Raw genomic sequence first — 24,025 nt, forward strand, 5'->3', positions numbered from 1 at the left:
GAATATACCACAGCTTCTCTAGCCATTCGTTTGTTGATGGGCACTTAGGTTGTTTCCAACTCCTTGCTATTGTGAACAAAGCTGCAATAAACATGGGTGTACATATATCTGCTTGGATGTCAGAAGATTTTATACACTTAATTTTTTTAAACCTCACTTAAGTATATAGAAAAATCACATCAAGTGTCTGTGAATTCCCTTCTTTTCCCCTTGAACAGTTTCCCCTATTATTAACATATTTTTGTTCTTGTTATTAACATGCTGTCGAGTCATCTGCAATTCATAGTGATTGTGTACGATAGCTCTGAACCCTGCCCTCTCCAGAGCCAGTCTTAGTAACTCTGACAAACCTACCCTGTTAACCCAGTTACTGTGTCAGTCCATTTCATCCTGGTTCTTCCTCTCCTGCACTGTCCCTCCACCCTTTCAAGCATAATGTCTTTTTCCAAGGACCGGTCCATCCTGGCCATGTGCCTAAAGTATTTGAAATGAGGCTTCAAATCCTTACCTCCAAGAAGGAACTTGGTTTCACCCTCTCTAAGACAGACTCGTATGTTTTCTTGGTGGTCCATGGTGTGTCCAAGAATCTTCTCCAGCACTACAACACAAAGATATTGATTCTTCTTTTATTATCCTTGTCTCATTGTCCAGCTCTCTGATGCATAGCAAGTATTGCAAAGACCATGGCATGGATATCAGGCACATGTTAGTTGCTAGACTGACATAATTGCTCTTTAGCACTTTGGAGAGGTCTCTGACAGCAGACTTCCCCAAAGCAATTAGTCTTTTGATTTCCTGTTGTAGCTGAACAAGTTGCAATTGTTAACAACCTCAATCTCTTCTCCATCTATTGTGGTGCTGCCAGTTGGCCTAGTGGTGAGAATCATTTCTTAGTGTTGAGCTTCAATCCATATTGAAGACTACAGTCCTTGTCTTTATACAGTGAGTGCTTCAAATCCTCAGTTTCAGCAAGCAAGGTTGTGTCATCTGCATGATGCCATTTGTTGATGAGTCTTCCTCCAATCTTGATGACATAAAGCCCAGCTTCTCGAAAGATCTATTCTGCATATAGATTGAAAGGAGACAGGATGGAGACAGGAAGTATCCCTGACACACTCCTTTCCTGATTTTTAACTGGACAGTGTTTTCTTGCTCTCTTTTGAGGACTGCTTCCTAGTCTCTCTTTTGAGGACTGCTTCCTAGTCTACACGAGCACAATCAAGTGTCCTGGGATTTCCATTTTCCTCAAGTTATTTACAATTTGTTGTGATCCACACAGTCAAATGCCTTTGCAGAGTCAATGAAACACAGACATTACTTTGTTATTCTTTGCTTTCAGCCAAGATCCATCTGGCATTGGCAATAATGTCTCTTCTAAAACCCATTATGTATTTCTGGTAGTTCTCTATAGTCATTTTTTCATAATCTTCAGCAGGATTTTGGTTCCACGTGATAGTTAGTGATATTATTCTATAATTTCCACACTCTATTGAGTCACCTATTTTTGGAATGGAAATTAATAAAATAAATATGGATTTCTTCCAGTCAATGGGCCAGGTAGTTGTCCTCCAGATTTCTTGGCACAGCCTTCTGAACATGTGCAGGCCAATGCAGCAGTATTGACATACTATCATTAAATAATTAGCTCATAGTTTATTTTAGGGTTCTTTGTTGGTGTTATATTGTCCTGTGGATATTGACAAATGCAAATGTTTCCTCCATTACAGTATTACCTCTTTGTAGTCATTCTTTTCCCCTCTCCTAGCCCTGGCATCTACTGACCTTATTTCTGACTGTATAGTTTTGCTATTTCTAGAATGTCATACAACTGTTATCATATAGTATGTTGCCTTTTGTGTATCGCTTCTTTCATTAAGCATATTGTGTTTGAAGTTTGAAGTGCTGTGTATATCAATTGCTTATTGTTTTAAAATTGTGATTTGAGTATTTTACAAAGCAAATACATTTTTCCTCCAGTCATTTATATACACTTTGTTTTAAAACATTAATTTCAATGCCCACAATGTAATCACACTTTTTCCTTTTCCTACTATAATTCTGATTTCTATGAATTCTTTTATATTTCTTTTTCTTGCATTTTCAGTATAAATTAGATAGGTTATGTAGTCAGTGCCAGAAGAATGTACTTGCCACTTTCTGAAACCTGGCAGATTAGTCTACTTTCTTTTTAAAACTTGTAATTTACCTCATAAAGTTTAATTAATCTTCCTTTTGAATTTTTTATTACTACAAATATTAAAAACTTATTTCAAAACCATAAAGTATAATTAAATATACTGGTTAAACTCTTCCTTCTTGTTGGCTGTTTACTTGATTAAAAAACCCTCAAGTTTCTGAATCTGAGGCTGGAAATCACAATGGGACAACCTATCATTCTTTTTTCTGAGCCTCTGATGGTTTTGAACCTCTAGGAGACTTAAAGTCTTTGGATTAGTGCAACCTGTTATGTACTATTGCACCAGAGCTCTGTCATTACTCTTACTTTCATTGCTGCTAATCCAGAAGCAACTCCAGTGGGTTTTTGGAGGCCATAAATCGCATGAGAGAAGATTGTCCTCTCTCATGGAATTCTGACTTGAATTGGCTGGTGGATTCAGACTGGCAGAGAAGTGCCACCTTTAGGTTAGCAACACAACTCCCTGTTACTGATTGTTATGTGCCAGCGAGTCAGACCAACTCAGTGGGTTTCCAGAGGTTATAAATCGTGTGGAAGGAGATTGCCCATCTTTCTCCCATAGAGCCGTTGATTTTGAACCTAGTGATCTAGTAGTTAGAATTCGGTATTCTTAGCACTGCAGCCTGGGTTTGATTCTCAGTCAGGGACGTAACTTTATGGTGGGTTAGTGGTAAGGGCTTACACTGTCAACCCATAATCACAAGGTTTGAATCTACCAGCTACTCTGTAGAAGAAACACCGGTAATTTCCTCCTGTATCATTTATTGCATTGGAACCCCAGTGGAAGGTCAGCTATCAGTTGATTCCTATTAGACGGTAAACAACAATTTAATTCAATTCATAAAGAACAAGACAACTGGACAGCCTTTAACAAATCCACTTATTTTATGTGCTGGACTTTTTCAGTGGTAATACAAGACTGATTGGGCTGATCTCCAAACGTTTTGCTATATCCTAGAGGTTTTTGGTGTGTGGTATGTAGTGTTTATTTCTTTGTGGGATTTTTTTTCTCTCTCTTTCTCTTTCCCTTTTGTGCTCTGCTGGTTGCTTCTTTGGATTTGAACTGACAAATATCAAGAGCCCTGTTATAATAAGAGTGTAGGTGATGTGGACATGACCAAGTCTGGCCTTTCTCTTTAACTTCATAAGGGAAACTGTCCCCATCAACAACATCCACAATATAAAACTAATTCTTATGAAGTTAGACAGCCAACCCTGCTGCTCTGTTACCAGGTCTGAAATCTGTTGTATTAATCACACAAATCTCACCAAGGAAGTTAGCAGGTTACAATTTAGATTGTTAACAGTATACAATTCCTAAGTCAGGTGACTTTTCAAGTGAGCTTGCAGGCCCTTTGACTATCAGTCTCAAACCTTAAGTCAGTGTTACAAAGTTCTCTTGGTCCTGGCAATTACAGCATCTCTCCTCAGTCCCTGAGAAGCTTGAGTGTAGGCCTCTGACTCTGGTTCTGTGAGGCAGCAGTTCCTGAGACAGCTGTCTGTCTCATGCCAGTCTTGGTTTTTTGCTGAGGCTGCTGCTACTCTTGGGTAGATCCCAGTGTGATTGGTACAGGAGTCTCAGCCTCAAAGGACATGAGTTGCACTCTCTGTTTCCTCTTCCTCTCTGGTAGTGAGATTGTCACCTTTGCTCAATGTAAGATGGGGAAGCCAACCAATCTCATATATGTAAACCTTTGTAGAGGCTTATTTAAATGTTGTAAGTCAGGATTTTTTTAAATGCTGATCATTAGATCATTAATTCAAAGGCATTTATTGAATGCCCATTATTATGTATCTGGCCTATCTCAGCACATAGGATGAGAAAAGACAAGATAAAGATATAAAAATAATGCAGTAGATAAGATGATGACTTATACCAAAACTCCCTGTTTGGGTTTGATTCTATCCTCTTAGACAGAGCACAAGTATTCTGCAGGATTTGTAAATCTTTCATAGAACAGGTTACTACATCAAAGTCTTGTGGAACTGCTGGTGAAATTGAACCCTTAACCCTTTTGGTTAGTAGTCGATAATTTTCAAGCAATAGAGAATAGAGGTGATTCATGCAGTAGAGAAAAAGGAGACCAGGAGTATGGGAGAAGTTGTATTTTTGTAAAAGATGATACAAAGACCTCATTAAGAGAATATTTGAATAAAGAGATAAGTAAATGAGCCAACATAATATGTGGGGAGTAGCATTTCAGACCAGCTGCAGCATCTGCATGTGGAGTGCCCTATGGGTGAAGCATGCCTTGTGTTCTGGGAATAGGAAAGAGGCATCATTTTTTTAAAATGGAGTCAGTAGTAGGTTGAGGTCAGTAGGAAAGGGTTAAAGGTAGAGGGTAGTGTCTTAGGTCTTGTTGGCTTTGTAAGGAAGTTTATTGAAATGAGAGAACTCCTCGAAGATGGCCAGCACAGGAATGGTGTGATCTGACTCAGAATCCTCTGGCTACTTTCTTTACAAGAATCTAAACCATGGAGCAAGAATGAAAACAAGGAAATGAGAATCATGAAATCGTTTCGGATGGTAATAAGTTGACTCAATTTGCAATGAACAACAAGTACTTATTTAATAAAAATACAGAATTTTAAATACATTGCATATAATAAATGTTATTTAAAGACTTCATTGTCATATGTGGATTACAGCACATACCAACATACAGGACAGAGTAGAACTGCTTCACAGGGTTTCCAAAGCTATTATTGGCACATTTTCCTCCAGTCTGAGCTACTAGTGAGTTTAAACTATGAACCCTTGGTTAATAGCTGAGTGATGAATCAGAACTAACACAATGTCAAGCATTTTAGGATTTTTTTTTAATTGCTTAAACAATTTATGCTAAATATGGCTGTCTTGGAATATAGTGAAAAATGTATTTATTACTATAATTACCAATGTTTTTATTACTATAATTACCATTAAAATTTGAGAGCTACCATTCTCATATTTTTGATTCTTCTACATTTGTATTCTTACATTTTTCCCAACTAAAGTTAAGTGATCTTGGATACATTCTCAGGTGTTGGATCACCTCCATATAAAGAAAACAAAAATCCTTGTAACTGGACTGGTAGGCTATATAATGGTAAATGGAGAAAAGAATAAAGTTGTCAAGGATTTAATTTTACTTGGATCTACAATCAGTATCCACAGAATCAACAGTCCAGAGATCAAAAGATGTGTTGCATCATGCAACTCTACTGTCATAGACTACTAGAGAGGTCCAGTGCTCAAGATGTCACTTAAAGCCCAAGGTGAACCACACCCTAATATTTTCAGTTACTTCATATGTGTGTGAAAGTTCAATAATGAATAAGGCAGATCAAAGAGAATTGTTGCCTTTGAATTGGGTTGGCAAAGAGTATTGGATATAACTATGGACAGCCAAAAGAATAAACATTCTGCCTTGAAAGAAGTGTAACCAGAGTGTTCCTTACAGCAGGGATGGTGAGATTCTGGCTCACATGCTTTGGGTATCTTATAAGGTGGAGCGCAGTCCCAGTAGAAAAACATCACGCTTTGAAAAGTAAAGGGTCAATGAGGGCGAGGAAGCCCCTTAATGAAATGGGGCTGCAACAGCGAGCACACTGGGACTTGTGAGGATGATGCAGAATAATACAAGACTTCAAGCTGTTGTACATATCACTGTGAGTCTAGTCAACTCAACAACACCTAACAACAACAAACTTTGTGGTCATGTTTCTCAGCACACAGTTCACCCATCCCAGTTTTGTTTTTCGTGCCACTAGGGACTGTCTGTTTCCCTGCATATCTTTCCACCCACCACTTCTCTCCTGTTGTTGTTGCTGTAGCAACTGTCATCTGAATCTCCCTGCTTCTTTTTCTTGCCAAATGTCATTAAATTCTACCTCCCCAGCTATATATACTGTGAGGTGAGGGCCAATGTATAGAACATCTGTTTGGAGGTAGTGTGGGAGAATGGTTTTATGATGAAGACTAAATGGCTGCTTGTAAAAACCATCTGTTCTTCCTGAAGCTTAGGGAGGGGTTCTAAACAACCTGGATTATTGAAAATTCTTGACCATTTGATAAACTCAGATGACTGTCTAGTTCTTAACTATATAGGAAAGTCATGAGTACTCTAGAAAAAAATCTGCTGTTGTGGCATTGTCTGTTAATTTTCTTCAAGATGTTGATGGTTTTAGCCCAGTCTCAGGGAGGCTCTGAGTCAAATGCAAGTAAGTAGCTGACTCCGGATCCCTTTACCTGTGGACATGATTCCTGTCCTAAGAGATGATAATTTGAAGGATTGATATTTATACTGCTTTTGTGGGTATGCTACTGAATTACATTAAACACCAAAATAGGACCTTGAGTTTATCCCACCTGAATTTCAGAACCGTCTCAGGTACAGGTTTGAGGCCTTGAACACTAATGAGTGAAGACCAGATGAGTTCTGGGAGGATATCAAGGGTATCATCCAGGAAGAGTGCAGACGGTCATTACAAAGACAGAGGAGGAAGAAAAGACCAAAATGGATGTCAGAAGAAACTTCTGAATATTGTGCTGGAGCACAGAGAAGCCAAAGCAGAAGGAGGACTTCAAGATATTAAAGAGCTGATCAGAAGATTCCAAAAGGCAGCACGGGAAAACAAAGTAAAATATTAAAATGAAATGTGCAAGGGGCTGGAGTCAGAAAATCAAAAGGGCCAAATTTGCTCAGCATTTCTTAAGCTCATGGAACTGAAGAACAAATTCAAACCTCGAGTTGCTATAATCAAAGTTGCTTTAGGCAGAATATTAAATGATCCAGGAAGTAAAAAAAGAGGATGGAAAGAATGTAGTGAGTCACTGTATCGAAGGGAATGGCAGACAGAAGAATTTAAAACAACATATGAGCAAGAGCCTATGGTGATGAAGGAAGAAGTTCAAGTTGCTTTGAAGGAAATAGCAAAAAATAAGGCCCCAGGAATAGATGGTATACCAATTGATGTATTTCAACTAACAGATGCTGCCCTGAATGTGCTCACCAAGTTGTGCCAAGAAATACGGAGAACAGCCACTTGGACAACTGACTAGAAGAGAACTGTATTTGTTCCCATTCCAAAGAAGGGTGACCCAACAGAGTGTGGAAACTATGGAACAACATCCTTGATTTCACATGCAGGCAACATTCTGCTGAAGATGATCCAAAAACAACTGGAACAGCACATCAGCAGAGACCTGCCAGAAGTCCAGGCTGGGTTTAGAAGGGGTCGTGGTATTAGGGATATTGTAGCTGATGTTAGATGGATCTTAGCTGAGAGCAGAGAACACTAGAGGAATGTGTATCTGTGCTTGAGTGATTATGCAAAGGCATTTGACTGTGTTGATCATAACAAACTGTGGCTGACTCTGAGAAGAATGGGAATCCCAGAATGCAATTGTCAGAACAGAAGGGTGTATGCCAGGGATGTGTCCTATCTCCATACCTTTTCAACCTTTATGCAGAACAAATTATCTGGGAGCTTGGGCTCTATGAGGAGAATTGTGGCATCAAGATTGGTGGAAGATCTATCAACAATCTGTGTTATGCAGGTGACACAACCCTGCTTGCTGAAACTGAGGAGAACCTGAAGCGCTTGCTGCAGAGGGTCAAGGACTGCAGCCTTCAGTATGGATTGAGGCTCAGTGTCACGAAGACAAAGATTCTCACCACTGGACCAATTGGCAGCATCAGGATGGATGGTGAAGAGGTTGAAATTATTTACAGCTTTAGTTTTCTTGGCTCCACAGTCAACACTGTTGGCACCAGCAGCCAGGAAATTAAAAGACATATTGCCATGGGAAAGTCTGCTGTTCAGGACCTCTCCAAAGTACTGAAGAGCAGTGGTATTACTCTGGAGACTAAGGTGCATCTGATAGAGGCCTTGGTCTTTGCAATCACTTGCTATGTGTCAGAGAGTTGGACAGTGACAAGGAAGGATAGAAGAAGAATTGATGCCTTTGAGCTGTGGTCCTGAATAAGAGTATTGAATATACCATGGACTGCTAAGAAAATGAACAGGTTCAACCTGGAGAGGGTGAAACCAGGCTGCTCCTTAAAGGCAAGGATTCTGAAGCTTCATCTGACATACTTTGGACATGTTGCAAGGAGGAACTGGTCCTTGGAGAAGGACGTCATGCTTGGGAGGGTAGAGGGACAGCGCAGGAGGGGAAGGCCCTCTATGAGGTGGATTGATTCCGTGACTAGGGTAATGGGGTGAGTGTGTTGGAGACGGTGCGATTGGCATGGGACAGAGCAGGGTTTAGGGCTTTTGTACATAGGGTCGCTATGAGTCGCAAGCAACTCGACGGCACAAAACAACAACAAAAGTTTAGTCAAGGCCTTAGGCTGACCTCTCCATCAATCTTAAATTCCTAGTTGTCTAAAAAGAGAAGGAAATATCACCATGCATGCTGAACCCGTATCTTTCTATATTTAAAACCAGAGAAGCTTGGCAGTGAATTACTTCTGTTCTATGGACAATAGTTTTGTTCAGTCACAGATCAGTGTGCAAAGTTAACTGATAGTTTTGGTTTCCTCTAGAGAAGTCTCACTTTGAGAATTGAGTATTAGGGGGAAAAAAAAACACACCAAACCAAACCAACCCGAAAAACCCAGATTTTTTAGCTTCCCTCCAACTCCCATAAAGAGTAGCCAAGGAGTTACTGGAACTGGAACAAACTTGAATGAGTCCGTGGACTGTGACTCCCTGTACTTGTTTACTTTTTACCTAATTCTAGTGTCCCTTAGGATTTGATTTTGTCGGTTGTATTAAAAGGAGGTACCACATGTCTTATGTTCATCACAGGTCATCCTGTCCCAAAGCAGAAACTAGTTGGATGAGATTATACCCTAAATCCCTCCCCTATCTAAAGGACCTTGCCCAGGTCTCTGGTTCTGAGTTAGAATGAAGCAGTTCTCTCCAATTATGTGTTTGTCTTGATTTCTAGTATTTCATACATCTTATAGAATGTTCACATAAAAAATATGAGGAAATTTGTACCCAGCCGACTTTGGAAAATCTTGCTAGCGCTGTCACCTAGTATCATATGAACTACTTACTCATGAATTTGTAGAAACACAGTTTCATGGAATCTGATCCTGAGAACATTGATTTGGTGTTTTATGTGGGACAACATACTTCCAGTCACTTTTCCTCAAAACTACACTGGCAGAACAATAAAGAAGTAGATTTTTTAAATTTTTATTTTATTGTGATTTTAATGAAAGTTTACAGAAAAGTTGGATTTTTTTCATCATTAATTGTTCTTTCTTCCCTCCCGCAACCCACCTAGCAATGCACCTCGTGGTCCTGATTGTTGTCATACATATAATGCTTAATCATAAATTGCTTTCAGACAGTTCTTCCTCTCTTCTGTTCTACTGCAGTGTTTGTTATCTATCCACTCTTTTTCCTTTCTCTGCTCACACTACCCCCATCTGCCCTGTTTTATAACAGCAGTGTTATTCAGTGTTTGTCCTTTTGTAACTAAGATATTTAACTCAGCATAATGCCATCCAGGCCCCCCATGTTGTGTAATGCATTATGAGTTTGCTGTTTTTCAGTGTCGTGTAATACTTCATTCTGTGAATATACTTAGTTTTTCCTAGCCATTTGTTTGGGCATTTAGATTGCTTCCATTTCTTTGCTGTTGTGAATAACGCAGCAATAAACATGGGTGTTCATACATTTGTTTGAGTCGTGGCTCTGCTTTTTTTAGGGTATATTCCTAATAGTGGAATTGCTGGGTCAAATGGTATGTCTAACTTTTTCAGAAAGCACACTAGACGGCCTTCCATAGTGTACCATTTTACACTTCCACCAGCAATGAATATGAGTTCCAGTTTTTCCCCAACCTTGTCAGAATTTGTTGGTTGTTGTCTCGCCAGAACTGGTTGTTGTCCTGTTGAACTTTGCTATTTTTGCTAAATTGAGATGGTATCTCTTAGTTGGTTTAATTTGCATCTCTACTAGCTAGGGATTTTGAACATATCTTCATGTATTTGTTTACCATCTGAATGTCTTCTTTGGTGAAATGCCTATTCATAACCTGTGCCCATTTTGTGATTGGGTTGTTTACTTTTTTTCTTGTTGATGTGCTGGAAAATTCTATAAATGTTATATATAAGTCAGATATTTAGATATAGATCAGGTATGTCATTGCCAAAACTTTCCCCCCAGTCTGTGGGTTTTCCTCTAACCCTGTTGGAGAGGCATTTTGATGTGCATAGAGATTTGATTCTTAGAAGGTCTCATTCATTATTCTCTGGTTGCAAGTTATAATTTTCTTTTTCAGCAGTATCTTTGCCTGGCTTTGGTATCAGACTTAAGCTTGCTTCACAGAGTGAATGTAACTCATTTTAATTTGTTGCCAGCCCTTTCAGGATTGTTGTTAGTCTCCTGTGTGTATGGCAGCTGTTTCTCTGGGGAACCTGAGGTGGTGCTATCTCTATTACTAAGATTAGAGTCCAGAAAGCAAGTAAAAATTGAGGCATTCTTGTTGTGTCCAGGCACCCTCAGTTCTTAAAAGAGGAAATGGAAATTTCTCCTTCAGGAAATACATTGAGGGCAAGAAGAAAAAATTGTTGGCACTGTTGTTTAAGTAAAATTCTTCTTTTGAAAGGAATTAGAGTTCTTTCTGCTAACAAAAAATAGGGCTATTAAAAAGTGATATCATGTGCTTGACTTTTGAGTCTCTGTTAATATGCCAATTAACTTTCCCTCTTTGTCCTTCCTTCCTTGCCCAGTTTCAAAATGGAACCATGTAGGGTTTGAAAGTTACCAATAACAGAATTAATTTGGATTACTTTAAAGACAGATTTCTGGACCCATTTCTGTAATTAGACTAATGAGATGAATTGACTCATTGACAGCAGCAGTGGGCTTAAGTGTGTCAGAGATGAGGAGGAATGATGGCACAGGATAGGACAGGGTTCACATCTGTAGTTTGTAGTCACTGTGAGTTGTACTGACTGCACAACCACCACCTGCTGGGAGGGGCCAGCTATGAGTTAGTTCTGATTCAGCGGCAACGAGTGAATGGGTTGCATGTATGTATGTAATGTAATCCTTAATTATTTTTCATTTGGACTACAAGCATAAACTATAGAATCTTTGTATTATAACTTGACTAGGAGAGGAAATTACTTCTAAGTCTTCTTTCCTTGGATACTGAAATAATTTTTTGCCATTTTCACCAGGAGTAGTCAGCTACATAATGCATGTGGAGAAATGATAAGTAACATGGTTCACTTTCTAGATTTTACTTTTCATTCTTTTCCTCCAGAAGGACAGTGACCGTTGACATGCAGTATTTGGTTTTGATAACTGCTGCTTTTTAGGTATTACCTCTCAACATTGTAGGAGCAGGATTCCTGTCTATCCTGTCTGTATGAGAGATAAGACTTATTACCTCTCAACATTGCAGCAGCAGGATTCCTACCTATCCTGTTTATGTGAGAGGTAAAACTTCCTTGCCCAGGAGCACAGCAGTGCTGACGACCACAGACATATTCCTGTGGAGTGGTCAGGTTTTATTCAGTGGATGAAGGAGCTTGAGTAGGGACGGGATGGACCTGGATGCCTCTCCTGGGCATAGCCCACTACAAACATGATCAAAATCATCAGAGGAAGTTCCTGTCAACTGTTGGAAAGGGGTTTGTAGAGGCCCAGTTTTTCTATAAGGGATGCTCAAGCTGATGCAAACCCCTGCTGCTTTGGCTAGTGGAGCTGGCCAAGTTCCTTTTTGTTGAATCTTGTTTCCACCAGCCTTCCCTCCCCGCCTCCTCTTCAGTCCTACAGAAGCTGGTTTATTTGCCCACTCCATGCTGATCTTGAACTGAAAGCCTCTCATTGTTTTTGAGCGCAGTGTTTAGATAACACCACATGCCTGTGGCAGCTAGGGCACCCTATAAAGGAAATGCCTGAGCTATAACAGTCCCGCCATTCATTCCCTCTATGTGAGTGAGTGAGGTCTGTGTTGCAGATCATTATGAGAACATTTCTCTGCAGGGATTATTACTTGAGACTTGCAAGGACACCAGGCTTCTCCTTAATGACTTGAATTCTAAGGACTATGTTTCTCTCTTTTCTCATTTCCTTTCATTTTGATTAGAAAAGGATTAAGGAGTGTTTTGACCAGTTACACACCTAACTGCAATACCAGAACAGTCAAGACGTTTAATTAATATTTTTTTTCTTTCTTCAACCTCTGATGAGATTTGGAAGACACAGGACTGAAAGTGGATAGTCTTGATGGAGGCTGTCTTTATGATCAGGCCAGGCTGGCAGTCTGCATTATAGTTTTAGGAGTATTTCTTCCCTCTTTTTTTTTTTAAATGTTTTTGGCGGAGGGGGGTTGTTGATGAGTTTATTCTGACTTATGGAGTCCCCATGTGTGCAAAAGTAGAACTGTTCACCGGATTTTCAAAGCCGCTAACTAGACCTTAACATCTTTTTGTGAGAAACATTTTTATTTAGAATTAGCCAGCTGGGCACAGTTTAGATTAAACAAATTTTCTTGGCCGTATCCAAAGCATCATAGTCAGGAGCAGGTCAAGCATAGGCCTTCTCTCCATCAGGCCTAACCAAGGAGTTGATCTTGGCCACATCAGTGTGATAGTGCTTCTTTACAGCTTGTTTGGTTTGCTGCTTGTTGGCTTTGACAGTGAAAACAAGCGTGCTGTTATCTTTTTTGTAATAAAGTTTTTTTCTTGTGATTTTAATGAAAGTTTATAGAAAAGTTAGATTTTTTTTCATTCATCCATTGTTGTACATTTTACCCTCTCCCTTTCTTCCCCCTCCTCCAGGTCACTCTTTTAAAAATTACTCACTTATTGTGGTACAGTTACCTCCCCAACCACCCTAGTCCTCTTTGCAGTGTACATCTTATTCTGGGCTGATAAAAGGAATCCTGTTTTCTTCATGGTGGACTCAGTGGTCAGTGGTCAAGCTTGTTTCTCCTGAGGACACTCTTCTAGGGTTATTTGGGCTGCCTTCAGAGCCTCAGCATCTTAGGCTACTGGAAGGTGGGTGATTTGCAGATCTTCCTTTTTTTGTGGCTCTGGATACCCCTCAGGACTGCCTCCTTGACCTTTGCCACCTTTGCTTAGGCTTCAGTTTTGGGAGGGGCAGGGGCTCCTTCTTCACTTTTGGCACCATCTTCATAGAAACTTAGACTTCTAAGGCTCCTCTGGATAGGTTTGAACTGCTAGCCTTTTGATTAGTTTGTTTTTGGGTGCTGTCAAGTCAGAACTGACCCATAACTGACTCTCCAGTGGTTTTTCAGAGGGTAAATCACACAGGAGGAAATTGCCCATCCTCCTGTGGAGCAGCTAGTGGATTTGAACAATGTACCTTTGGATTGCAGCACAGCATCTTACAATTAAGCACTCCCTGTTTGGCTAGTAGTACTCCCATATTTAACTGTTTGCATTACCCAGGAACTCCATTCTTCCCTTAGGCTGTCCTTTATTATCATTTTCTTGCCCCCTAGAAAGAAAATGTATTGCCTTCATTCAGTATTAAATCTCAGCTGATGACATACATAGTTTTTGCTTGGTAAAATGCTGTTAAAACTTCTTTCTTAAAAACGTTTTACATAAATATGCTAGACTGTAATTAGATATCTTGAGAATCTTCCTGATTCCTTAGACTTCAGAAACTTTTCCTCTAAAACTCCAAACTTCTAGACACATTTCCTTTCCTTGATAGCATGCACAAGAGACAGAGTGAAATAGTGATTACATTTTTATTTCTTGTTCTAGCATCCCTTAACACTTACTCTTAAGCTCTCTTACCTTATCAGTAAATCTAGGACTTGAATCTGAAGTACAAAAAAGGAATTGACTATGACATAGACAATGAGATGTCATCCTCCATAGTAAACTTTTGTTCAGATAGTCAAGGATGCTGACTACTAGAGAGGCTGCACATGCACCTCTCCCACTTTAAATAAAATAGCGTTGTATAATTGCATGCATCCTTATTCTCTGTAGTGTTGCAGATAGCTTCTGACTCATCAAAAGAAAAAATTTAGAACCATATGATTTTTAATTTTGTTTTAATATTGTGAAAATTCAAAAGACTGACCAATGAATCAGTAGGTACCACTCCTTAGTGAATTTAAATTAATAGAACTATGTATTTTAACCAATATTTATTTCAAAACTAGATAGGAACTTGTTAAAAATTGTGAAGACAAACAAATCATGCTTTTCCAGGTGTTGCACTACTTGTTTTACATTTAAATTTAGATTTTTTTTTCTGTGTGTTAGAACTGACTTGATGACACCTAGGATTCTTTTTGTTGTTTGTTGTTCCTTTATTACTTGCCTCTTAGTCTTTGTTAACCCTTTAAGACTGATTCTGAGGATAGACAGATAGTTTTTTTTATTACTGGTCTTATACTGTAATTGCTCTTCTATAACTGACTTATGTCACTCAGTGTAATTAGTTCTGGTAATCTATGTTGTGCAGTGTTTCACAAATCTGTAATTATTTTTCAATGATGCTTAATTCTCCACTGTGTGAATGTAGCATAATGTTTTTATCCATTCTTCATGTGGTGGGTAGTTGGCACCTAGGGGTTATTGTGTTGGGTTGTTTTTTAAAAAATTATTTATTCTCCAACCATGTCATATATAATATAAACATTCCTTCTGAGCATATGAAAAGTTTAAAAATTAATTATTTGTTATGTTTTTAAAATAAGGTGAATATTAGAAAAATACAGAATAAAATACTGGTTTTTATAATGGTTCTTGCAAGTCTAAAATAAAGGGTTATCTCTAATTCAAAGGACAAATACAAATACCTCCCTTAAAAGCAGTTATAATTAGCCTATTTGATTGAATACAGCTCACTTCTCAAAATTTTGAGAAAATTTCCCCCCCCCTGTAGATTTAGCTTGGATAAATAACCAAGAGTCTACATCTCTTCATTCAAATAGGTTTTGTCTCACCTTGCCTATGAATTTACTGGCAGTTCACCTTTTGGAGATTATAGAAAAGAATTTTGACAAGTGATAATGTAATCAAGAAGCCATTCCTATTTCCATTATTATGTTTTAGCCTGCCGCATAGACTACCATTCTACTGACATCCAGATGTACACGCCTGCTGGCCAGGCCTACACGCAGACTGTGTGGAAGTGACTACAGAGTGTTTTGCAGACCTCTGTCAGGCTGTCTCATCTCCCTGATTCCTGTGCTTTCTACCTTGCAGTTCTCTCCTGCGCTATGGTGGCAACCTCTCCCTCCAGAGTGCCATGAGTGTGCGATTCAACAGCAACGGGACCCAGCTGCTGGCCCTGCGACGCCGCTTGCCTCCTGTGCTCTATGACATCCACTCCCGCCTCCCTGTATTCCAGTTTGACAATCAGGGCTACTTCAACTCTTGCACCATGAAAAGCTGCTGTTTTGCAGGCGATCGAGACCAGGTGAATACTCTGCCTATTACCATCTCTGCCTACACTCATCTTTCCTCTTTAGTTTTTTCTGTACTGATCTTTGGTAGCATCATGCCAGGTATGAGTAACTGAGGTGGGGGACAAATGAATATCTGGGGATATTCTGCTTGATAAGTGTTATTTCTTCACCAGAACTGCTGTTAGAAACAAAAGGAGCATGCTCCCAAAATAAGGTCGGTCACAGTATAGTATTTAAGCAGTCTAGCTCTGGCAAGTTTGTAAACAGATTTTAGGATTCCGAGAATGAGCCATTTCAAAAAGAAAGAAGGTAATCCATAGAACACTAGCCTGCTGGTGAGAGATCGTTTTCCTACCAATAAAGTACAATCATGAATGAAACCTACTATGTATGATCCAAGAGGCATGTGTCCTCAGTGGTCTCTTGGGATGATGTCTTTTTCTTGGATGAAACGGGCTGAACAGCTTTGTTTGGGAAGAATCCAGACACTGACTCTTCATTTTTACTGCCAGCATTTGCCTAGAGTGGAGACCCCCAGCTGTGAGTGCCCATCCTTTTCACAGTCTTACTGGCTGTCTTAGTTTTCTAAGTCTTGCTGGAACAGAGATACCACAGTGGGTAGTTTTAACAAACAACTTTATTTTCTCACAGTTTAGATGAATACAAATCTGAATACAGAGGGCTCTAGGTGAAGACTTTCTCTATGTTAGCTCAGTGACAAGGACCTTCATCCAGAATTGACAGAAAAAGCCTTCCCCTAGAACTAGGATCTCATGTGGCTAAGCATTTCTCTCACCATCTCTACTTGTCTTGATTGCTTGTTTAATCTCTTGTCTATCTCATGGACTGCCAAAAGAACAAACAATTATGTCTTAGAGACAATGCAGCTAAAGTGCTCCTTGAATGCAAAGATGACAAAGCTTCATCTCACATACACTGGACATGTTCCTTGGAAAGGGACATCGTGCTTGGGATGGTGGAGGGACAGCGTAATAGGGGGAGACCCTCAACAGGATGGACTGGCACTGTGACTGCAGCAGTGGGCTCAGTGATGTCAGAGATGGTAAGGATGGCACAGGACAGGACAGGCTTCAAATCAGTTGTTCATAGGGTTGCCATAAGTCATACTTGATGACACTTGAAAACAACAATCTCAAAAGAGATTGACTCAAGATATATTTTATACTAATCTGTTTTATAACAAAAGCAATCCAAACACAAACGAAATGATAGCCATTGGCACAGAGGGTACAATTTATAGCCCGTATTTTTGAGGATACAATTTAATCTATAATATTGGGAATTTAAATACTGACGTTGATTTGAAGCTGGGAGTTTTGGGTATTTTTTACATCTGTCTGACTTAGCCATAGAAGTTCTAAAGTGCCTGTCTGAAGTGAAATAGTTGTACTAGTCAAAATAATCAAACTGAATAAAGACAACTATAAAGACAGATTTATCAAATATGCCAATAAAAAATAAGCCAGTACAGCTTATTATTATTCTCAAGTGCAGCAAAGTTTACGCTTCACACTTAGTTAGCTAATGGTTAGTGCTTCTTCTCTTTGATGCTTTCAACTGAGTTTCTTTCCAATTTTGACATATAATTCTCACATACTTCACTTCTTTAGAAGTGGCTGTAAGTGAAGGACATAAAAGAAACAGTTCTTTAGGAACCTGCTGAGACTCTACTCTTTGAAGACAGAAGCTAGTTTTTCTCTCTAGCCTCCTCAGTAGTTTAAGTGCATTCCAAAAGCACAATAAATGCATGTTGAATTGAATTAAATGGTAAATAAGCTAGGACTATACCTTACGTTTTCCAGCTTAGAGATTTTCCTCTTTGTAAATGTTGTTATTGTTAGATGCTCATAGCAACACAGCTGCCAATCTCACCTTTCCTGAGGCTGCAGCTATCCTCACAATCTCCCCTGTGCTTTAAACCCATTACTGTAGTCAGTCTCAAGCCATCTCCTTAAGATTGTCTGCCTTTCCTTTGCTGACCCTCTACTTACCCCAACATGATGGTAATTTTCCAAAGACTGGCAGCTCCTAATTGCTGCTACTGTTGTGAAGTGTATGAAGTCGACAAATGACTCAGAGCAACCCTGTTAACACCAATCAGAACCTTGCCCTATCCTGCTCTATCTTCTTGATGTGCACCATGCTCAAGGCCATTGCTGCAGGCACTGTGTCAGTCTGTCTCATTGAGGCTCTTCTTTGTCACCGAACTTCTACCTTCTCCAGCAGTCTTATTCAAAGGTCTGACCCCTCCTGATAATATGTTTAAAAATATGTGAGACAGTCACTTACTTATAGAGGGGACACCCAGTCTGTGTTTCTTCCAGGGCAGATTTATTTGTTCTTTTGGCAGTCCATTGCATATTGAGCACACTCAACCTGCACCACAATTCAAAAGCACCAGTTCTTTGATCTTTGAAAATCTATACCCCAAATCAGAATTTATACTTTAAGAGTTCTAGAGCTAGATTAGCTGAGCTTCACACTGGAAGCCACTAGATGGCTCCAGTTATATAAGTGCTGTCTCTTTGAGGTGACCACAGTACCTGGATTCCTTAGCTTTGCTGCTTAAAAAAAATACAAATGCTGGCGAGGTTGTGGAGAGACTGGAACCCTTATTCACTGTTGGTGGGAGTGTAAAATGGTGCAACCACTGTGGAAAGCGGTGTGGCGCTTTCTCAAAAAGTTGCAAATAGAGATACCATTTGACCCAGCAATTCCGCTACTGGGAATATACCCTAAAGAGACTTTTCATTTTCTGTCAGCCTTTCTGAATATCAACCTCATTTCATTGAACTATAAAGAACATGTACTGAAAGTAAGGGCTTAATAGGCTCCCCTCCTTTCACTCTCTCCCCCTAGTGTAAAGGGATGGGGGATAGGCGAAGGAGGTAGTAGAAGGAGAAAAGTAAAGGAAGTGAAGAAAAATAGATGTTGCGTTACCTTCAGACAGAGCCTATCTCTACAGTCCTTAAAAGTCTTAGAGGACACAGAAGCTTCCAACCAAAATGTAAAACCATCTAGACAGAATATTTCAACGATGACATTACAGATCTTTTGATCAGATATTCTTTGTTATGGGTGCTGCTCTATTTTGGGCATTGTGGGATATTTAGCAAGTTCCCTTATTTATCAAGGTCATTAACCACTAGGTGTCAGTAGATAAATATCTACCAGGGTGTCAAAATCACCCCCAGTTGAGGACCACCAGCCTAGACTTTAATTATCCAGTATACTAAGATATATTGTGGTGAGTGTTACCACAAGCAGAATCACACAGGGTATTTTGAGATGATTTTAGATCTGTAACTGATAATATATAGTTGGTTTTGCCTTCAGATTATATAAGGATAAAAACATTGAATGTTTTTGTTTGTTCCTGTGCAGATTTGACAAACATAACTTCTGTGGATTTTTATTTCAGTCAGTAGTCACTAACTGCATTACCTAGGACTCCTGGGTAGAGCTTATGGGTACTATGTCCTCTCTGACTAATGGTTTTCCTTGAATAAAAGAGGATGAAATATAATTGAATCTAACTGGTTCAGTTAGAGAACTAATGCTTTTAAAAGTCTGTTCATATTCTCTGTATAGATTATCAGAGGTATCTAACGTAGAGAATAGGAAGTACAGAGATTTATGTTTGGCTTCTGTGTTCATGGAAGCTTGTTTCCAATACCTAGGACACAGTGAGAGCACAATAAATATTGTTGAAGTGAATCTTCATACTTTGGTCAATGTGTAATATTTGGCTTTTTGTAGTACCTTTTTCCCCTCTCAACTTTTAGGAGCCTTTAGGAGAATTAATTAGATAATGGAATTACAGTGAAGCAAATCTATTGAGCTCATAATTTTTCAAGTGCTAAACAGGGTCTAGACTTAACTGAGGCTGTCTCTGTCCTAGAACATGTCACTCAGCTGTGACTTAAAGGCTCTTACTTTCCACATTCGTGGCTAAAGCAATCACTGCTACGATTATGCTGTGATCTGTTGGACTTGGTTGTATGTTATTTAACTAGCGTAGACAGGATGTCTTTTTACAAATTCCAAAGCCCACCCCATTCTTACATTAGACAGTGTTTTCTGTATACTCTGAGAAGGCCCAGAGCCCGAGGCTCTGTGCTCTGGAACTCTTTATTTAGTCAGAGGTTGGGTAACTATCCCTTGGAGGAATCTGAGAAATTTCCATAATAGGAATGAACTTGGTTAAGGAAGGCAGCAGGTGATTATATCTATCTGAGAAAGCCTTCTGACTTTTAATTACAATGAGAGTAATGAATCCACGTAAATTGGCCCAGATACTGTACTGGAGAACCTATACTTCTTTTTTAAACTATCTTAGGCTCACTAGATAATTCATTAGCTTCAAAGTGGAACGAACTAACATTTCAAGATACTGGTCTTAGGGAATAGTATGAAATAGCCTGCTTTGTGTCTTTTCCATGTTTGTGGCCACTGTTGTAACGGAATTCTAATTATAGAGCTAGTAGAAGTCATTTAGTATAAGCCCTTCTTAGTCCAGGGAAGAAAACTGCGTCTCAGTGAGGGTGAGTATATATAGAGATTGCCCATCTTTACCCCAGGGAGCTCCTGGTGGCCTCAAACTGTGTTTTCAGGATTGCAGTGCAGCTTCTTGTCACTAGGCCACCAGAGCTCCCTTACATAGCAGGACATGTAAAAGTTAGTAGCAAAGCCAGGGCTAGAGTCAGAATTTCTGGGTTTTCCAGCATCATCTCTTTTCATTCTACAGATAGCAAGATGACAACAACAGAAGCAAGGCAGGCAGCAAAAAGTGATGCAGTGGACTGAGACTAACAACAGGGTGTCTTTTGGACTGTGTCTAACTGGAGAACCCAGTTCCTGTCTAAATGGGACAGCATCTTCAGTCCACTGTTGCCATGTGGGCTGGAGTTGCTAACGCCTCTGATTTCTCCCCCACCCAAAGAGAAATGAAATAAGTATTTTTATGTAACCGGTCCATGTTTTAAAATATTACAACACATTCACACTTCATTGTATGGATCGAATAAGAAAGCCACCATTTTGAAGCCTCTGCTTCAGTGTGATGTTTTCTCCTATATTTTATTCTTTGGTCTGTAACTAATGCACAAGTGAGTGAGGAGAATGACCTTCTTCCCGAGTCTTATTGGACCCTTCTATAAACTTCATGTCTTTTCCCGTCTCCATAATTTAGAATAAGAAAATGTCATTTGCTGAGCATCTGTTGTATCAAAAGATACACTGGACACATCCACATTTCATTGACATAAGCTCTCTTTGAAGTGTTCACTTCAAGCTCCGGATAGTCTTGTATTGTTGGCTGCAGATATATGGTTTGTTTTTATTTGTAGGCAATATGATGATTACTCAAATTTGACAGTTTCTATCATCACATCAAGTGGCATCAGATTGGCTATCGACAGGAGCAGCCCCAAATAAAGCCATGAGAATTTTGTTTGGCTTTTGACCCTCCTACCACTAAGCTCTCAATACAGTGAGAAATCTTGCTGTAAAACATTATTCCTTTCCTTTCTCTGAAGGCTGCCTGAACCTAAAGAGTCTTGTCCTTGCTTTTGTACCACATTTGTGTTTGTATTCTGTGGAATTTTTAAAACATTTTTTGGGTTTGGTTTTGTTCTTGATGCTTGACTTGGGTACATTTTGTCTCTACAAGATTTGCACGCTGCTCTGCATTCTCAGTGAGACAATCTCTTAACAGGGTTGAAAGAGAATGCCAGTTTTCCACCTGCTAGCTTTTCTGGTACGTACTTGTAAGACAGCACTCAGCTTTTGTTCTCTTTCTTTCACAATCCCTTAAATGGATCTTGCCCTAGATTGTAGAATCCAGCAGAGCGACTCAGGCTTCTAGGGAATAAGTGTTTCTGGCTAGCAGGTATGTGACCTAGAAGTGGACAGTCTGATTTTCTTAAAATCTTCCCTTGTTTTAGAAACAAAACCAAACCCAAAAATCCATTGTTACCAAGTCGATTCCATCTCCTAGCAACCCTTGTAGGGCAGAGTAGAACTGCCTTTTGGGTTTCAGTAGCTGTAATCTTTACAGGATCCGATTGCCACATCTTTGTCCTGCACAATGGCTGGTGGGTTCAAACTGATATCCTCTTGAATAGCAGCCCAACATTTTAACTACTGTGCAGCTAAGGCTCCTTTGATAGCTGGCCAGTCCCCACAAGTCATGATATAAAATCAGCCTGTCCTGTCCATCAAAGGAAAAGGACTAGCTTGTTCCCTGCAAATCCAACAAAATGGCCTTGACTACATACATGCCCTGGCCTCAGACATTACGTCACCACTCAGTTTCTCTGTGTTGATATTATATGGGTACAGCAGAGGTACAGGAATTCACCAGTAAGTGCACTCAAAGCCAGTGACGTGCTCTACAGTTACAACATTGTTTGTTTTTACAGCTCTTTGTACCCTGATTTAGAATCTCTCACTTGAGGGTCTGACATGCCAGATGTTCTCCCCTACCTGAAATAAAGACAGACTTTTCCACCTCTTATTATTTAAAAAAAATATGCATTTTTTTAATTAAAAAAAATCACTTTGCTTATAAAGTTTGTATACATTGTGTTTCACACTGTACTTTACTCACATTGTGTTTAAAGACACACTTTTAATACGGTGAAATTGAACTTTTCGATTCCATCCTTTGATTTACCTTATGACTTTAGACTAATTTTTTCTCTCTTGTTTAACCTCTTAGCTTTTAAAATACTTTGACTCCCACTCTCTCCCTTGAATTGTCCCAGCAGCTGGTATGGTTGCACAGGTCTAGAGTAGTTTGAGATGGAAGCAGCTCTGCTTGGTAATAAACAAAGGCAAGGCCTGGTCTCTTGCTTGGGTTTGTACCCTCTTCTTCTCAGAGCTGCTGCCACCTGAGTCAAGTGGTGAGAAGGTCTTCTACAGCCTTCTCATCTGGGAGAAGGTAGTGTAGGATGTTGTGGCAAGGGATTTCCTTTTTGTAATGTTTTGTTTAGGAGTGAATATTTTAGGAGACTTATATTTAAAAAGCAAAAGTAGTGTGAAAATAACTTGTTTTATTAAGGCAGCCATTGTAATCTTTTTGAATCCTGAATCTTTTTAAAAGTCTTAAAATCTATGTATACTTCTGAGAAGGATAGACATATCCATACAATTTTGCATATAAGGTTAAGAAATTTATGAAACCCTCGAAACCTAAAGGTTTAGGTATTATCAATCCTGGAGTAAAAGTGCATTAGATCATCTTTTATCACATGTACTCTAAGAGTTTTTGAAATTGGAAAACTTGAAAGGGTTTGGAGTATGTGCCAATCTACTAGATATGATCGGTTGGATAATTGTTTAAATATGGTCTATTTGATAGTTGTTGAAAAGGAATTCTTGTTGACTTGAGTTTCTTCTTAGGACAAATGAAATTGACCTAGTGAGATGGTGTGACAGTTCTCAAAGGAGAACTTTAATGTGTGGTTTCTGGCTAGGGTCTGGATTCCACTAGGGTATTTCTGCCAGATACTGATGCAAGGAAACAGAGATCCCTTTTCCTGTTCTACCTGCTTGCTCGCTCTCTCCATCTCTCTCTCTCCCTTTTTTTGCTTGGTGATCCCTCGTATTGCTCAAATTTCCAAATGAGTTTTGTTAGATAAAGATTCATCTTTAAGTAAAGCAGGCTGTGTTATTAAAAAAAAATTCATTATTTTGAATATTTTAAAGTTTTTTTCCTATTTGACCCTTTCATCTGTCTTTATAAAACTTCTCTTTGTTAATGGAGTTTTTCCTATACAGAACCCATAAAGGTCAGTTGTTTAATAAACCAAAGGATTCTTGGAACCTAATAGAGCTGAAATTTCAAATAGTTCACAGAGGCAGGAAGATGGGCCCATTTTATTAATACTCAATGGAGTTGGAACCAAATGGAATTCTATTTCTCTTGCCATATAAAAAAGTAAGATTATTTTATTATTTCCAAACAAAAATTATCTTGATTACTTTGGATAGTATTTGTAGATCATTGCCCACTGTGTGGAAATTATATGATCAGAAGTGTGTGTATGTATACACACACACACACCCCAATTCATGCACTTACAACTTTCAAGTTGCAACTTACAGCTGACCCTCCATTGAGTCTTTGGAGGTGATAAATTGCATGGGAGAAGACTGACCATCTTCTGTGATGATGCTGGCAAATTTGAACCAGTAGCAAAACTGCCCCACCCCTCACCCCGAAATGATCTTCTAGAGAGTACCTCATCAAGTTAGGCAGTCACGTTTTTGGATGCTGTTTTTCTTCCTCTGACAAAAGGTCAGTGGGAAATAAAAGCTGTGTTTGATTTAAATGTTAAATGACCATCTATCTGCTGTTACTGAGCCAGGCTACCAGAGCCATCTGG

The 24,025-nt window shown here is 39.2% G+C and overlaps 1 protein-coding gene across 1 annotated transcript in view; it reads left to right on the forward strand.

Annotated features, from left to right (window-relative positions):
• Positions 1 to 24,025, forward strand: part of DCAF5 (DDB1 and CUL4 associated factor 5) — a 166,116-nt gene that overhangs the window by 92,304 nt on the left and 49,787 nt on the right. Inside the window, 1 exon segment of the mRNA XM_006903692.1 lies at positions 15,412 to 15,625. Coding sequence (XP_006903754.1) covers positions 15,412 to 15,625 — 214 coding nt within the window.

The sequence above is a fragment of the Elephantulus edwardii genome, unplaced genomic scaffold (assembly GCF_000299155.1).
Source record: "Elephantulus edwardii isolate Elephantulus edwardi_28Jun2011 unplaced genomic scaffold, EleEdw1.0 scaffold00037, whole genome shotgun sequence".
NCBI classification, from domain to species: domain Eukaryota; kingdom Metazoa; phylum Chordata; class Mammalia; order Macroscelidea; family Macroscelididae; genus Elephantulus; species Elephantulus edwardii.